The sequence below is a fragment of the Apteryx rowi genome, unplaced genomic scaffold (genome assembly GCF_003343035.1).
Source record: "Apteryx rowi isolate R43461 unplaced genomic scaffold, aptRow1 scaffold_226, whole genome shotgun sequence".
In the NCBI taxonomy this organism is placed as follows: Eukaryota; Metazoa; Chordata; class Aves; order Apterygiformes; family Apterygidae; genus Apteryx; species Apteryx rowi.
The window spans coordinates 552,879-570,478 of NW_020448597.1; the positions used below are offsets into that span (position 1 = coordinate 552,879).

The window sequence follows — 17,600 nt, forward strand, 5'->3', positions numbered from 1 at the left end:
TCCGTCCTATCTTCACACAGTTCTTTCATCCCTGCCTTCTTTATGCCCCCAGTCCTACCAAGGGTCTTCCTTTTTTGTTGAATCTCCTGCAGATGGCCACCCATGAAGAGAGTCTTCCTTCTCTGCTGCTTCCTACCATTCACCCGCCCTTAAGAAAAAAATTATCATCTTCAACATCAAAAGACTAAAGCAAGTTTGGTTTTAAGGGCTAGTATGATGTCTTAGTTCTTCCCTTTCAGAACTGCATTGTAACGTTCATAATTCATTACTGGCAAGAAGCAGCAGAAAGCTGTGTTGTCTCGGGAGCTGGCAAGAATCAGAATTGTGATTCCAGGAATCAGTTTGTTGTTTCCCTTTCATTCCTCAGCTGGTCCTTTTTGCTGGTGTAGTTTACTGCCCATTTGGAACGGCCTCTACAGCATTCTAGAGAAAACTTCGACTCTTGCCAGCCTCTGTCATCTGCCTGGATGAGGGTCTGCATTGTGTTGCACTTCCAAAATGAGTAGCAAGGAGGGTCTTTTCTCAATACATGTGGTACTAGCAGAAAAAGAATTTCATATATTTTCAAGAAATAGGAAATGTTGCCTTTACATCTGAATGAAGATGAGGGGAAGAAGAATGATTTTTTAAGTAGTGCCACTAGCATTTTAAGCATTTTGCTTAGCATTTAGCATTTTAGCTAGCATTTAGCATTTTAAGGCGTAGAGGGGGATGAACTTAATTGACATCATCTGTTTGTAAACTACCAAGTGCACCACAATTTAGAACACACAAAAAAGAAATTATCTATCTTGTTGATCTTTTGACTTAATAAAAGTTCTTGTAATACAACACAGCATTTTAGAATAAATTCTGCTAACTAAAATTTATGTCACATACTGACAAAGTAATTAAATATGCTACTTAATGATGTTTTGGTAATTCATCCTGATCTTCACAATTGACTCCTGAGAGTAATGGAGAAGAGTTGGTAGTACTCACATGGGTTTGAAACACTCCTTCAGCTTTTCGTAAGTGCTTATTGGTGTTCTGAACAGGGTTCTCAGACATGGACTGATTTACATCTGGTTTTTCTAAAATGAAAGCAGAAGCAATTAATAGTCTTTGGGAGAGAGCAAATGGGTAATTAAAGCACCTTGTGAGCACCACATAAAAGGAGGAGGTTCAGGGTGTTTCTCTTTTCCTTCCACATGTTAAGAAATAGACATACCCACTAGTCATTACCTGTTAAGAATGCTTATCCCTGACATGGCTGATCAAATTCTTGGCAGGAGGAAAAGGGAGCAGTGATCACAGACCCTTCCCACTCCAAAGACATGAGCTGCATTGTGTGCTGATTGTTGTTCTTCTCCCTTTTTCCTCCCATGTAGAACTTTCCTTTTTGTTAGAGATGGAAACCCAAATAAACGGAACGTGCACAATGAGACATCTATGCACTTACTGTGTATGGGACCTCAGATCATGATATCTGAAGGAGCTCTTCACCCTCGCCTGACACGACCCTCAGAAGATGACTGCAGAAGAGCAGACTGTCTGCAAATGATCCTGAAGTGGAAGGGAGCAAAACTGGATGAAGGACAATATGAAAGAGCAGCAATTGATGCTGTTGATAACAAAAAAAATACACCTTTGCACTATGCTGCTGCCTCAGGCATGAAAACCTGTGTAGAGGTAAAAGTTGCTATATAATCACAAGTCTGTACACTACTGTCAGTAAATGATATGTACAGTGTTTCATAAAGCTGTTTCAGGAAAAAGAATTGATGTATATAATTAACTTTTAAATCTGTGTTAACTGTGTTTTTTAATTGTGTTAACTGTTTTTTATTCATTGGAAAAGTGACAAAGATAAGCAGCACAGAAGGTACACTGTTTGAGTAGAGATCAAGGAAAAATTTGATTACATATACATTAACTTTATGTGATAAACTCTTCAGCACAAGCAAGACTCATGCAGGCTTATAAAAAATTGGAAAATAATTACAAGAAGGTAACATTGGAAAAATAGGTTTAAAGATAGGCATAGACATACCTGTAGGTATAAAAAGATGTGAAATAATTGCCTGAGAGAAAATTAAATCACTTTTTATCCTGCTCTGTAGCTGAGACTGCCTGAACCACTTATCCTTGCTTCAAGAACAGGTCTGGTGTTTTTAATTTACAGTGCCCAACTTTTTTAGAGAATGCCATACATCTGTGCTAACATACTTAAATATAATTACCTTTTTACAAATTAAAAAATATTTTAATGTTTGTGAAAATAGTAGTAATGAATAACTGGGAGTCATAATAACTTTGAAGGTCTCCCCTCAAATTTATTTTTAAACTATACCAAATAATGAGGGCTACTATTTAATTATGCTGATAATTTAATATAAGGAACACCAGAATAGACTTCTAACTTTTTCAGCAGTAGCTAACATTTTCATAAGACTGACTATTACAACATAAGGTTTGGTTTTTGAATGGCAATGACTAGTTAAGAGATCATCATATAAGTGTAAAATTAGATTATTCTTCATGTTTGCATCTCTTCATGTTTATTGACACTACTCTTTAGTCATTAGCGTGTCATCAGCAAACTATATCACCTCATTATTCACCTGCTATTCCAAATAAGTTCTGCATAACTTAAAAAGTCATGTCCCAGCACATGCTGGGCTTCATTGGTGTCCTATGTCTGCAGTAAAAACAGACATTCCCCTGTTTTCCTGCCTTTTAACAAGTTATTTATCTGATCAAAGAACTTTCCATGGTGGCCTACTTTTCTTGAGTGTTTTTACTGAACCATTTGGAAAGCTATACATAGACTATATATGCTCTTTCTTTTCCTTGTGTTTTTGACTCCATGAGAAACATCTAATAAATCTGTGACAAAACTTTCTTCTGTGAAAGCTGTATTTTCCTCATTATTTCATATTTGTCCAGGTGTCTGTCAGTAATGCTTATTACTGTATTTTCCATCAGTTTGCTTTGTCCAGCTATCAAACGTGTACTGTTCTATACTTCACAGATTTTCTCTGGAACCATTTTTAGTATTGGAGTAACTTTTACCATCTTCTACTCTTGTACTGTTGCAAATTTAAGCAAGAAGTTTCATATTATAGTAAATAGTGAAGCAGTTTCATATTTGAGTTCCATTAGAACTCATGAATAAATACCGTCTGGTGCTGGGTTTTCATTACTGTTTGTTTGGTTTGTTCTAGAAACTTCTGTAGCGAGGCTTCCATTGGAAACAGACTTTCTGTTGTGTCCTTCATGAAGCACGAGGACCTGTGTGGTACATCCCCAGGGGATCTGCATTCCAACAACTTCTATAATTTTTCTGCCATATTCTCTTTGAGCACTCCTTTTGTACTTTGACCAGATATATTGGCAGATTTACTGTGTGCGATGTTTTAAAATGATTTATTCTGACTTTTTGTGCAGTTGGCATATTGCTCAAATCATTCTTACCCTTGTGTTTTTACATCTACCTTTTCCAGACTTTGTTCTTTACATTTTCTTCATCTGGACACAACTTTGGCTTCTTACTTCCAGTATGTCCTCTGTCCTCTTGTTCAACCTTGACAGACTGTTCTGAAGTTTTGGGATTTTTTTCCTCACTTTTACTTAGTACCACTTTTTAGAATTAGGCAGTGGATCTTTGAGATTTTTTCCACTTCTGCAAGAACATTGAATCTAAGTACATTTTGGCCATTATTATTGAGTGGTTCTTTGATAGTAACATTTTAAATCAGGTCTTGCACGCTGTTCTGGACATCATCAGAGGTTGCTTCTCTCCTGGGTTTCCTAACTAGTTTGTCTACAACTCAGTCATTTATGGTGTCTGAAAATTTAATCTATGCATTGTGTTCTAGCATAGCATTTTCTCAATATACTTGGGAGAGGCAGTGACTGAAGTGTCCCTTTATTTTTGTGGTTACTGCCCCTGCAGCCTTTCTGCGCTTCAGTAGCATGTCACGGTTATTGTTACAGTCTTGATCAGATAGTCAGTGACACTATTCTTTTTCTGTTTAAGTCCGGATTGTATTCCATTGGGATTCTCTGGTATTTGTTGATAGAGTTAGCATTTTATCTATAAGCTGCTTTTTTTCTTTTAAGTATAGCACCACCCTTCCACTATTTTGAACTTCTCTGTCATTCTTTTATAATTTGTCCCTTGGTATTACTCTGTCACACCGATTGTTTGTATTCTATCATGTTTCCAGATATTATCTCAAAATTCTCATTTAAAATTGGGCATTTCAGTTCCCAGGCCTGAGCTGTGCACCGCCTTACGCAGTATGCACTTCTTCACCTGCTGAATTTTCATGAGTCTTCTCTTTAAAAGCTCAGCTACAGTCATCTTTATTTCTGATAGCCAACACTTTTTTGTTCTGTTAATGTAAAGATCATCTTTCCTATGTAGTTTTCCAAGGTAAACCCTGCTTCCCTATACCATTTGCCCTTCCCTATTCCATTTTCTCTGCTGTAACTTAAGCCTCTGGCCATCTGGTCCTTTGCGTAAGTACTGAGAAGAGTTAAGAGGATGCAGCCATTAGATTCCAATATTTAACCTTCCCTATAGCAGCCTAAATCTTGCCTCTGTGACTTCTCTCTTCTTTGCCCTATGTTGTTAGTGCTCTGCAAGCAGTTTTTCTTCAGCACTTCCCTAGAGATTATTTACACGCTTACTGTGTTCCACAGGGGATACAAGTCACCATGCGGTCTTCCCTGACTAGATTATACCCAAGCCCTGCTAATGATGGACATAACTGAATTATACACAGATATTGTCTGGCTCTTCCTGTCAAACAGAATGAATCTTTCCTTATTTGTATGTTTATGTGATTGATTTAGTGCCTCTTTTGATATGATTGATTTATGTACAAATACCTAATTGTCTTCGGGGTCCACATTAATAATGCTCTTCGGTTGATCGTCAACTTTCAGTTCTTTTTAGATCTGATAAATAGATAAAATTACTCATTGCAAGGGACCATGTACTTTTCTCTCATTCTCTGTTCTAATCCCAACTGTTTGATCCAGCAGCCTGGAAGATTCTAGCTGCAGGGATTTTCAATCTTAGTAGTTCTATAGAGCCTTCCACAAGATCCATTTGCTTTTAAGTGTTATTGTACATTAGAAGTCAAATATGCACGTCCTATCAGAAAAAGGGGAGAGTATTTAGCACTTAGGACCTCTTTGAGCCAAAGTTGGTGAAAACTGCTCACATGAACTGATCTGACATGAGAATGGTCGCTTCCAGGAGAGGAGTGGCAAACAGAAGAGATGTAGTAATCAGTTTTCAGTATGTTTCAATTTCTGGTATTTATAAACCTGATAACTCGCATTTGTGAAATATTATGCCTATTACACTGACGTGTAAACTGCCTAAGGTTGGATCCATATTGATACATACTGCAAAAAGAAAGAACAATTGCATTCTCTACAGAAACTCTTATTCCTCAGTTTTCTGACAGTCTTATCTGCACTCTATTTCTACATTTGAGATCCTCAGATAACTTGGACTGTAGATTTACATGAGATTTGATCAAGGATTTGAGCAAGGATTTTTCTGCCTCAGTCAATCTGCCTTTACACCCCCAAATTGGGCTGTGTGGTGGTGTTAGAGTTAGGCACTGTTATTCAAAACATTAAACTTTTGAGAGCATGAAGCATATATGGTCACATAGTAAGATCCACATAGACTATAACATCTGAAAGAATCACAGTCACTGTGGAGAAAATCATGGTTCTGGAGCTGGGCTAAAGCTTTTAACTGCCAACTGTGAAATCAACTAGTTTTAAACTCATCTTGAAAGTTCTTGGTTTGTCTTTCTCCACAGATGGTCCTTCTGTTTCTCAGTGTCTATGATATGATTGATTAGATGAATTAGTAGACTGTTAATTCCCTATTTGATTATATAAACTAGGTTTATATTTCTTTTAGTGTTTTATAGTATTATTTTATATTTAATATTACCTCTGCTCTACTTAGCTTTGAGTATAGATTTTCTGTGGTATCATTGGAATTTGTACTATTAAATTGACTAAACAGTTTATGACACTAATTTTCTTGCGGTTTGTCTTTGAAGAAGAATTTAGAGCCTCTTCCACTTAGGTTGTCATTAGGCCGAGTTTTGACCCAGTTACATAGTCTTAACTAGTCATGCCTTCTACTTTAGAAACATAGGGCACACTCCAAGTTCAAACTTTGTTATGTGCCCTTCCATAGGATAGAGGACATTGCTGCCCTGGATCCTAAGATCCTAAGACTAATATCTGAGCTACCTTAAGTCCTCCAGTGTAGTCTGTAGACCCTTTAACTCCTTCAGGAACAATACATTAGGAAAAGTGGGACTCAGAGCTTAGGGAAGGAATTTAACAAAGATCTCCCTGTTTTTTCTTTTTTTATTTTATTTAAATTATTAATGGGATTATTCAAATTATTAATCTTTTAATGACTTAGAAGTCACCAGCCTTTTTAACAGTGGCACCAAAGAAATAATGGCATCATTATTAACAGCATGTCAATCTGCACATTCCTTGTCTTGCAAATTAGATTTTTAACTATGTAAGTCTATAGAGTTTTCTTTCAAGCATATTTGTTGATTTTGCTCCCTCAGAATGTGTCTTAGTTGCCTCAGTTAAATTTCTGTTAGAGTTTAAAATGTACAGACATAGTGTGAAAATCAAGGTACCTTAACAAAGTTTTTTCAATATTAAAAAGTGTAAATAGAATAACAAGATAACTGTGGGCTGGATAGCTTGATAATTATCCTTGTATTATCTGCATTTCTGCCTGATAATCTGGTATGAAGAGAAGATGTGTTGTCATACTTAATGACACAAATATCTTCTTAACTAAATCTTGATAAATAAACTTTATACTTATTTGGGAACTTTTTGTTTTTACATTTCTTTTTATTTTGGAGAACACGGGAAAAGTTTCACAAGAATATACAAGAATGATTCCAGGTGTGTAAAATACACTCTATAGTGACAGATTAAGGAAATTATAACCTGTTGAAAAGAAAAGTTAATGGTGACTTGATTTTGATCTGAAAGAGTCTATGGGAGAACAGATTTTTATTGTGGAAATTTTATTATTTTTTAGAAATATAAAAATTAGAAGCCGAGTTTTGAAATATTCTGGCTAAAAATAATGGATAGTGTTGTTGTAGTCATCATGGTCTGAAAGCAAGGTAATGTTTATAGATTTTAGTTTTATTTAGAAACAAGATAAATGGTTTTACTAGTGAACAATTGGCCCAGGTGCTCCACATTAGAAATTTAGCATGTGTTATTAAAATGTCATAATAAATCAGTAAAATTGTCCACTGTTGGCCGTTAAATCTATCGCGTTTATTGTCTTTGTTATATCAGATCATTTTATAGCAGGAGACAGGCTTAGAAAGATGAGAGCAGCGCAACTATTGTTTCTTAGCTAGAAACTCCATTTCTGGGTGGCTGCTGGCAAGAGACAAGGCTGGTGCAATGGCATGTCTAGACTGTATTTTGTATCAAACATTCAAAAGCTTAGGCTGTCCCCAGTGTGTGCGCTTATGGTAACATTTACATATCGGTAGAAAAAAAATCGCTGGATTTGCAATAGGTTGCTCTAGCATTTTATAGCATTATTTCATTTCACTTCTGTCATGTCCTCAAAAATAGTCCTAAATAACTAGAGTTACCAGCAGCATTATACGCTACTATCTGTGAATGATTCCCCATCTTCCCTCCTAACCAAGGATTCTCCCATCTTTTGTTACCGGCAGTTTTTCAGGCATGTGATCATATTCTATATATAAAGAATATTTAAAGGTGGTTTGAAGGTTATTTTAGCCCCATCGTGCCTGGTCCTTAATGACCTCAGGCCCCTCATTACTGCTGGAGTACTGACCATCCCAGCAGAACCGAACTTTAGTGTTTAAACCTTAACTGAGACATATTGTTCAGAGTTGCCTTGAAAAGCATTGCTGAGCTTTTGTGCCTCCATGGAATTAAATAATAGGTATAATTATGTAGGAAAGCAAGCCATAATTTGTTTAACAACAATGGAAATTCTTTGTTTCCCAAAGACCATCACTATTGTTTTTGTCTCTTCTTTCTCTTTACCTTGTTCATACTATTTTTTTTTCTTGTCTTCTTAACTGACACTTGTGTTTCCTCAGTGTATTTTTAGAGTTGGTAATTAATAGCTATTTACTTTGACTTTTTGCTTTCAGCTTCTAGTAAAACATGGTGGAGATTTGTTTGCAGAAAATGAAAATAAAGATACTCCATGCGACTGCGCAGAGAAACAACACCATAAAGAGTTGGCTCTTAACCTGGAATCTCGGATGGTATTCTCACGTGATCCTGAAGCTGAAAGCATTGAAGCTGAATATGCTGCGTTAGACAAAAAAGAGGTCAGAGGATACTTCAAGTTTTGTCTATTTTATACATACATATGTAGCAGTTATATTGTGACACAATTCTGCAAAGTATTAAAGCAGGTAGTGTGTTTCAGTTATATTTGTAAAGCTGTTGATTTTAACGGACCTCTTTACATCTTTAAAGTTAAGCTCAGAGGAAACAACAACTCCACTGCCAAAACTAAAGAGCAGTTTGTATACAGACACTCCCGCTTCTTCAGTGTGTTATGTGGACTGTCTTGAGAGTGTTGTATGCTGGCAGCTGGAGGAAAAACAGTGGGGCCAGTAAGTGGGGAAACAGGCTCTCCAAAATAAACGTTTTTTACAGTTTCTTAAGTTGTTTTTCTATGTAAAAATGAGAACAGGAAAAATTCTGGAAAGGAGAAAATCAGTAGGAGAGAACAGGGAAAGAAACTTATCATGTCTCTTCCTACTAGACTGAGCTCATGAATGTCACTGAAAAATAGCTGAGGGAATAGTGCAGGGTTTCAAAACAGTGCGATGGCTTTCTTGTTTTGTAACATGATGCCTGGAGCTACTGCATACCAGAACTTGTATGAAGGACAGAGAATAACAGGGGATGTTATTCTGAAGTCGGTTTTGAAAGCAATATGAAATTCACTGACACAGATTTGCTTGAAATCTGGTGTGCCTTACAGAAGACTGTGACTTAAATTTTTGGTGTAATTAAGGATAATTTGACCAAAAAGTTCTAACCAAAAGCTGCCTCCCCCATCCGTTATGAGTTTTTAATTAACTGAGAGTCTAAATAAGAATACGTAGATAAATTATATGACTCATTAAAATTTTTAAGTAATTATGTGTAAAATAAAGGGCATATAGACTTCTATATGGCTATTCCCTTCAAAAGGAGAATGGCCTTACATTTTACTAGTTCAGTCCTCTTACAGTCTGGTGACACTTAAAAGAAAATTAATTCAGGTTTAGGTAGGAGCAGGTTTAGAGCACATCAATTGTTTACCTGAAAAATGCTACACGTTAATTTTTATTTGAAAGTAAGAGCATCATTGTACTGTTCAATTAATTTTCTGGGTAATTTTCTTCAATAAACTTCAATATAAACAAGCTTAATTAGATTGTTTACTCTTAGAAGAGAGGTGTTCAAAGGGGGTTTAGTACACTTTAGTTGTGCATTCAAGTTGTAATTGACTCATTTTAGTTCCTCCAAATGTTGTCATGTAGAAATACCCAAAATGTTCTGAGACTATAGTCTGAAATTATATTTTCTTTGTTGGCAAAACCACTCAAAAAGAGTAGTGCCATTACCTCCCACTGCTGTAGTGTATTGCTACTCCTTTGCTTGTACATTTAAAACTATTTGCGTGGTTATGCTGTAAACCATATCATTGAAATGATTCAGCTTAAAAGAAGGAAAAAGTCTTTGAGAGTGGCAGTACGTAATTGTTTTGTTTAATCTGAATCATTTTTATGGTTATATTAATGCCACAGCTTTGCTAGCATGCGCACCTGCACAGCTACGAGAACAGTAAACTTTCAGGTTGGGTGGGGCAAGTCAGGAGCCACTTGAACGGGTTTTTAGCAAGAGAAACTTGGAGCCCAGTGAACTTCGGCTATCTCCTTAATGGGGCTGAGAAGTGCTCAGATAGCCTTCCCAGAGCACTTATCCCTCACCTAAAATTGCCCCTCAGGTATGGTCCTCTACTTTTTTTTCTCAATTTCATTACAAACAAAAAAATAAAGGAAGTGAATATGCAAAATGCTTGTTTAACATAGTGTTTACATTGTAGATATTCAGTGACGCCCTTTAATATCCTTCCAAGACATGAGAATTTAATTCATAAAAAACAAAACTTTGAAACACCAAGAAATGCATTTTCAAAGTCATCTCCTCTCTTGAAGGTTGGAGGAAAAAAATAAAATGTTTGAAAACCATGAATAGGATTCCCTTCCCAGGCTAAACAGCCAAATAGTATTAACTCCAGGCAGGGTTCATGGTGTGCACAGTAGTATTCGGAATTACAGTCCCTAATACCTCCCCTTCCAGACCCGCCATGTGTACAGCAGAAAATTACCACTGTTTCTCATACAGTCCAGAAGATTTTTGTAGTGGTCTGTGCAGTGTCATTGAATTAAGTGTGTTTATTCAGGTTAATAACAAAGCTTTGTTTCTGATGTTGAAAGCCAATTTCTGCTGTTCTTCATGTTGAAATATTACCAAGGAATTATGTGAGTGCTTATATTTAGAATTGAAACACTTGCAGTAGTGGAAAAAACTTGCACATACCTTTCTTTATGAATACAGAGGCTTTCAAGCCTTTGAAAAATACAGAACGCTGAGTAGGCCCGCACTGCAAGTTTGAGAGCCTGATGGCAAGGAGCCGTCTTCTAACAGTTCAGTTTATTTCTTCCATTAGGGTTTCTTAATAAAATCTATTTCTTTCGTAATATAGATACTCTAACATTTTAAAACCTCATTTTGCTAAGGCACCACCTGAAGGATATATTTTTAAGAGACATTTCTATTTTACTTAACTTACCTCAAGCACTTTTAATTGTCAAATTGGAGAGAGCAGTGAAAGGCATGTAGCAAACAGGCCCTGATAGGTTAGAAACCCAAATGTGATCCTTTTAAGTGTGTTTCCACAAAACGCAACATAGAAGGCAAGCAATATACCACGTGCACATAATCTGTATTTCCCTATATAAAATAGAAGGGACAAACATGCTCTGAGTAGAGTAAAAAGTGTGACTCTCTTATCACAGAGCAGATAGTTGTAGCAAAACAAGGTCCATCTAAAATGATGTGTGGGCAGGGGGAAGGGTATTTGACAACAAGCCAGGAGAATATGTCAGATGACTTCCTTTGTCTTGATTCTTTTCTCTCATTTCACTAATGAACAGTCACCAAAAAATACTCTGAGTCAGCTAACTCTATTACATAAAAATTTATGGTTGTGTTTATCTTTGAAATCTCATTGATGTTACACTAAATAATATAACTGTAAATGCATGCTTTTTCAAACTACTTTTATAGATTTTGGTTGTTCTACTAGCACAGTTCTCTAGTTTACTGTTTATTCTAACATAGAAGCATATTTGTCTTTGTGATGTTTTCCTGGAAGATAACAGGCACCTTCATTTCCATCACATCATGCAATGTTTCAAGTGTATGTAAGAAACACCTGGGAATGAGCAGTAATTCAGAGCAGACCATACAGAACAGTTTCAGTTCTCAGTCAAACTCAGAGAAATACACTGTACAATAGCAAAGCGTATAATTTCATGGTTTATTTTACATATGTGCCACTGAAGCTTGTAGAAATACACTTATTAATGGATATATCACAAATTTATTGAGCATATAGATTTTGGAATGGTTTTGTTCAGTTCCAAAATTAATGTCATGTGTACTGCAAGTATGATGAGTACAGAGTTATCTAAATGATAAGAATGCACTTGGTCTCTACAGATAGAGAATTGTTTATTAAGTGGAAGGAGTAAAGATGACTATAGCTAGCTAGTATATAAGCACACATATACTATACATAGATAAGGTGTATGTACTTATACATGAATGAGTTAAATGGAGCAGAGAGAATTTTTAAACATGTAACTCCATTAAATATATAACTCCGTCCAAAAGGAGAATATTTACATGAAGTATATATGTCACCATTTAATTATATAGTTGCCACTGTAGTAAGGAGTTGTGTTGCCCTTGTTTACTTTAGTGATGCTTTAAAAGTAAAAATAATACTTTGAAATAAACTGTTAAAATAATATTCTGTTTACATATTAAGAGTTTCATGAGAAAAACAATAATATAATTTATGATATCTAAGTATTAGTGGTAAAAATTTTGAGAGGAAAGTATTTTAAAAAAAGGCTTATTGAGAATATAAAAGTGGTGAAATCTGTAGTGAAAAGTTCACCAGTGGTTGAAGTAGTAGCTGAAACGGTACATTCCAAAATCATTATATCGTTCAGTGATGTTAATGTCAAACAGAACGTTTTTCATAGCACATACCAGAAAAGACCTCTTCTATAAACAAGTGCTGAAGGACATCTCTGAGCATCATGAGCTAGAATCAAGATCATTTACAGTACATGTCAGTACAGAGACAAGTCATAAATGTCGAAAGTTGTTTAAAAAATCTGTGTGTTATTATCTAGAGAATATATGTCCTTTTAACTGAAGACTATGTCTTTACAAGATTCAATAAGACTACATCGTGTAGACATGAACATTTTTAAAAGATTCTCATTGTAAAGCCTTCGCTTTGGAATTTCCAGATCAAGCTACTTAATTGTGCCAGCCAAAATTTCCTTTCCTTTAGCCTCTTTTGTGGGCTCATTTATTGTTTTATGAACAAAGGGTCTAAAGTTTCAAACACATTCTTAAGAAATATTTCCCTCATTGCTTAAAAAGATAAAATTATTATTTTTTAAAAACCACAGGATCCAAAAGTCCCTGCTGGGTTGTACAGAATGCTCCAGCTGGGATAATATAATAGTCTGTTACTCAAGTGAGATAATTGCCAGTGTTTGACCTAGAACCAATCAGTTAAATATAATTTTGAGCATATCTGCAGTTCAGGATAAAATACTAGGTCCTAAAATATGCATTTATGTTGCAGGTTTAATAGAAAAGAATTGTCTTTTTATCTTGTATGTGTCTTCAGAAAGTGAGGACTGTTGTGCTGACAAAGCTACATGTTTTGCAATTACAATTCAGAATGCAGTTCAGATTCAGTCAAGAAGATTTACTTATTGCTCCAATTTTTGCGGCATATTCATGGCATTAGAACCATTCAGGCACCCAGCTGTTTGTATCCCTGTCTCTCTGACACGCTTTTATAAACGATCTCTTTTGTAAGAAATTAAATAGGTCAGTCCAATTCCATCATGCCATGAAGCAAGCAGCCCAGATTTACTTCAGCGCAAACCATTAATGTTCAGATTGTCCTTTACTTTACCGTCATGATCAGCAGCGGAAGCACATACAGAAACTCCCTGAACTTGGGCAGTCCGGAGAAAGGTCAGGACATTCGCAGCCCCTTCCTCTCCTGCTCTTCCTACTTTCCCCCAAACGACAAGACACAACCCAGAGCTGTGGCACCGTCACTCTTGCCAGTCGCAGTGACTCGAGCGTCTGTATGTTCTTGTTTGTGTCACTGGCTAGCGAAGAGAAAGGGTCATTGCGGGAGTCAGTTATGCTTCTTAGATGTATTTTATACAGTTTACTCTGATACCCAGAAGGTAGGAAGAATGGTACATTTTTGAAGTACGTGTCTCTAAAGAAGACAATCATTCAGAAGCTGAATGTATCCATTTCTCCCCCTTTCGCTCTTATGCCTTCTGCTTGCTATCCTCAAGGGGGTACATGCACAGTAGAGGCTTGACTTAGATTGTAGACCTCCAAGGACAGAACCAGTCTTTGCTGTGTGTCTCTGTGTCTGTGTGTACAGTGCCCAACACTAGAAGGTCCTGGACTGTGCTCTACATAAACCCAAAATACAAATAGTAATAATAATGACACCTGCTCTGAACTGTGGTTATCTAGTATCACTGCTGCTCTGTGTCCTTTCTTTTCCAAGTTAGAGAAGACTATTGCCATTTGGTGGCCAAGTTCCTAATTACACCTGAGCGCATTTCATTGTTACCTTATGTCAAGGGTATTAAATCTTTTTTTTGCTATCCTTTATTTAAATAGAACTAATGCATGTAAGAAGAGGTTCTTCTCGTATACCCTTTCATATCCATTCTCTCTGCATATCCTCCCACTTCTTTTTCTCTTTCTACCTTTTGGACAATTTCCCTGTGCAACAGTATAAAATATATTATCTGTTGCCATGTTCTTCCTTTGTTATTTTTAAAAGTAAATCTGCAAAACATATGTATGCATCTCCAAAATCTTGGTCGGAGCTAATTCAGAATCCTAAAATTGCTGCCTTGTTTGCCTTTCTAATTTGACCTTTTTTTAGCGTTATAATAAGGGGATGGAACTGCAGACCAGAGGAAGCCAGCAATTAACTGTGATGGCGCGGGGCTGTCGGAGCATGGCTGCTGTTTCTCAAAGAGAGTTTTGACTTCTTCATGTGCAATGAATCCCCAACCTCTAACTGCATGCCTGGCCTGTCCTATTCATTGCTGCCTTTTCTACTTCTGTGAAGGCACATATTGCCTGAAAAGACCTGTATCTGATTCTGTTCACAAAACACATATCCCTTCTTACCATCCAATGTCTCGAGGTATCCTCCTCCCGATCGATTCAAGGTTAAGGGGTCTCAAGTCGTATAAAATAAGCGTCAGGAAGTCTGTGTGCAATGTATGTTAACTTGTCCCTTCTCCCTGTCTTCCCCAAAATCCAAACAGTACCTCAGTTCAAATACAGAGTCGTACCTTCTCTTACCCATGTCTCAATATTTGAGTTTTAATCACTTCAAGATTCAACTGGATTCTGTGAAAATCTAGCTTTTTTTTTTTTTTTTTGGAGAGTCAATGTTATTAGGACAGTTACTCATTTGAACATGGCCTCCAGTTATAATGGAAAACATTAGAAATACTGTCTTTTGGATTTTGAAATGTGCAAAGATTATATATTACAAATAGTGCTAAATGACAAAGTTTCCATATAATTTTGCATGGTCATTGGTCTGCACAATATTTTAATTTTATCTCATCTTACATCACAAGGACAGTTCTATTCTACAGTTGAGATAATTGTCAGTAACAGTGCTTTGAATGTTTTCATTTTAATGTGGAAGTAGAGATTCACTGGAAAGTGCTGCTAGACATAAAATGTCTTTTTTCTTCTTCTCAAAGCCATATGAGGGGCTAAGACTTCAGGATCTGCGAAGGCTTAAGGATATGCTGATAGTGGAGTCTGCCGACATGCTTCAAGCCCCACTGTTCACTGCAGAAGCTCTGCTTCGGGCACATGGTAATCAAAAACTTTAAAGACTAAAGAAATTGTTTTCAGCAAAATAAAAATTGCATTTATGAGAGCATTTTCTTTTTATTGGCAAGTAAAAGAGCAGTAACAGCTGATCAAATACCAGGAAATAGTTCTTACAGTAATTCAGAAAGAAGTACATCTGTAGTATGTCAAAAGCATTGATGCAGACAGGACATCAATGGGAAAATGATTCAGACAAGGAATTATAATGGAAGAAGTTTTAACCTAAAGCAGTGTGGAGAAACAGCTTTCTTATTTTAGTGATGAGACATAGAAGTAGAACTTCTATGGTTTAATCTTTGTCAAGTAAGTCAAAGAAATTCATTGTACCTATTTTTGTCAGACTATTGGTTGTCTGCCACTAAATACCTGTGTATTTAGTTTTTTGCTGCAATAAAACCAGTCTGACTATTACAATAAATAGCTGGAATTTGCCTTAGCGTTTAAAGTATAAGGGATTATATCCTTTAAGGATTTTTATAGTCACTGTTTTAATATTAGGTATACTTTTCCCTGTCTATATCTTTAACAAGTTAAATTTCACTGAAAACAGTTTGTGCTCTCATCCTGTAATTTGAAGCGACAGTGTCAGGATGGGTGTATACTGACTTCAGTGGGTTTCCCCCAGACAAAGGTATTTTACTGAAACTCGGTGGAAGCTTTAGGCTTTGATTCACTGAATCAACATCTGCATTGTCGCCGCATGCCAAAGGGACTGCTCAGGCAGTTAATGGTTTGCTTGCTCTTCACCATATTACTGGATTAAGCATCACTTAATGTTTACTCCATTATTTTTGTGGGCTCCTTGCATACAAAAGAGAGAGAGGAAATATGAAATAGAAAAACATGATTTTAAACCCACCATATTCGGCAGACTTTTTCATGAGTTGGTATGGTACCTGAAACTAATGTCTCTTTTTAATTATTTTGACTAATTTGTACTCTCGTTCCTTTTAACATTGAATTAGGCTGACATGAACTTGTGCCAGTGAGTTTAAGTGCCAGTCTGATCATATTTAAGTCACATTCTTTGCATATGTAATTTTTTTTAATGTTGGTTATTTGCTTTAATTCTCAAAGTGTATTTATAGTATTTGCAATATCTGAAAGCTATTTTGGATTCTCAGAATACTCCGCGAAGGCTAAATGTTTCTAAATATTTGACTGAACGGATAGGCACTTTTTGTAACCTGGGCTGACATCCTGAAGAAGAAAATGATGGCAGTACAGCTCAGACTGGCATCACAGCCTGTACGACAACCAGAAGCACCGAGGCCGATGCAAACTGTGCAGAAGTGTCTGCCAGTGTGTAGTGAGCAGCAACTGAAGGTTGCGAAGAAATCAGCTGGTGTCGCAGAGGCTGTTCTGCTGGTGTCGCCTTAGCTGCGTAGCTGTAACTCAATGCGCTGGACCAGCGGGGAGAACAAAGCATACACGATGTGCAAGTCAGGAGAAAGTCAACTATTTTGCCTGTAGCTGTAGTCATACACTGGAAATTATTCAAAGTTTTTTTTTTTTTTTGAAGGGAAGACATAGTGGTGGTAAGACCTAGTAAAAGGAATAACTCAACTATTTACAAGACTTGAGACAATTGGGAAACACCAAATGCCAAATTGTGATGTTTTTGCATTTAGTCTTGGAATTCATAAAAGAATAATATGGAATCTTAACTGAATTCACACTTAGTGTCTAAAAAGCATGTTTTAAATTCTTGAAAAGATTGTTCTTATTTACTACTTTTAATATTTTACAGACATTTAATATTTAATCCAACTAACTTTGCTTTCTTTTATCGCACAACTATATCAGTTTACTGACACAGGCTGTAAGAGTTGGGAGTGTATTTTTGTTTGCCTTTTTTTTACATTAATAGAATTATGTAGGGTAAGAGCCAAGAGAAAAAAATATTGTTATGGCAGTGATGGGGGGAAAAAAAGGAATTTTCCAGTTTCTGTACAAATATTTTTTTCACAGAAACACAGAATGGTTGAGGTTGGAAGGGACCTCTGGAGATCATCTAGTCCAACCCCCCTGCTCAAGCAGGGCCACCTAGAGCACGTTGCACAGGATTGCATCCAGGCGTGTTTTGAATATCTCCAGAGAAGGAGACTCCACMACCTCTSKGGGCAACCTSTKCCAGTGCTCTGTCACCCTCACAGTGAAGAAGTTTTTCCTCATGCTCAGATGGAACTTCCTGTGTTTCAGTTTGTGCCCGTTGCCTCGCGTCCTGTCGCTGGGCACCACTGAAAAGAGTCTGG

At 36.5% G+C, this 17,600-nt stretch overlaps 1 protein-coding gene across 6 annotated transcripts in view; it reads left to right on the top strand.

Moving 5' to 3' along the window:
- The window catches only part of ANKIB1 (ankyrin repeat and IBR domain containing 1), a 73,556-nt gene that overhangs the window by 21,237 nt on the left and 34,719 nt on the right, over window positions 1-17,600 (top strand). For 4 of the 6 annotated variants that reach the window (XM_026065350.1, XM_026065352.1, XM_026065351.1 and 1 more), the window contains exons 2-4: window positions 1,371-1,671; window positions 8,214-8,396; window positions 15,210-15,327. In XM_026065350.1, the coding sequence (XP_025921135.1) occupies window positions 1,371-1,671; window positions 8,214-8,396; window positions 15,210-15,327 (602 nt within the window). Of the gene's footprint in view, window positions 1-1,370; window positions 3,281-8,213; window positions 8,397-15,209; window positions 15,328-17,600 lie in introns of those variants that run through there. The other 2 variants (XM_026065354.1, XM_026065355.1) reach the window with 2 other exon arrangements.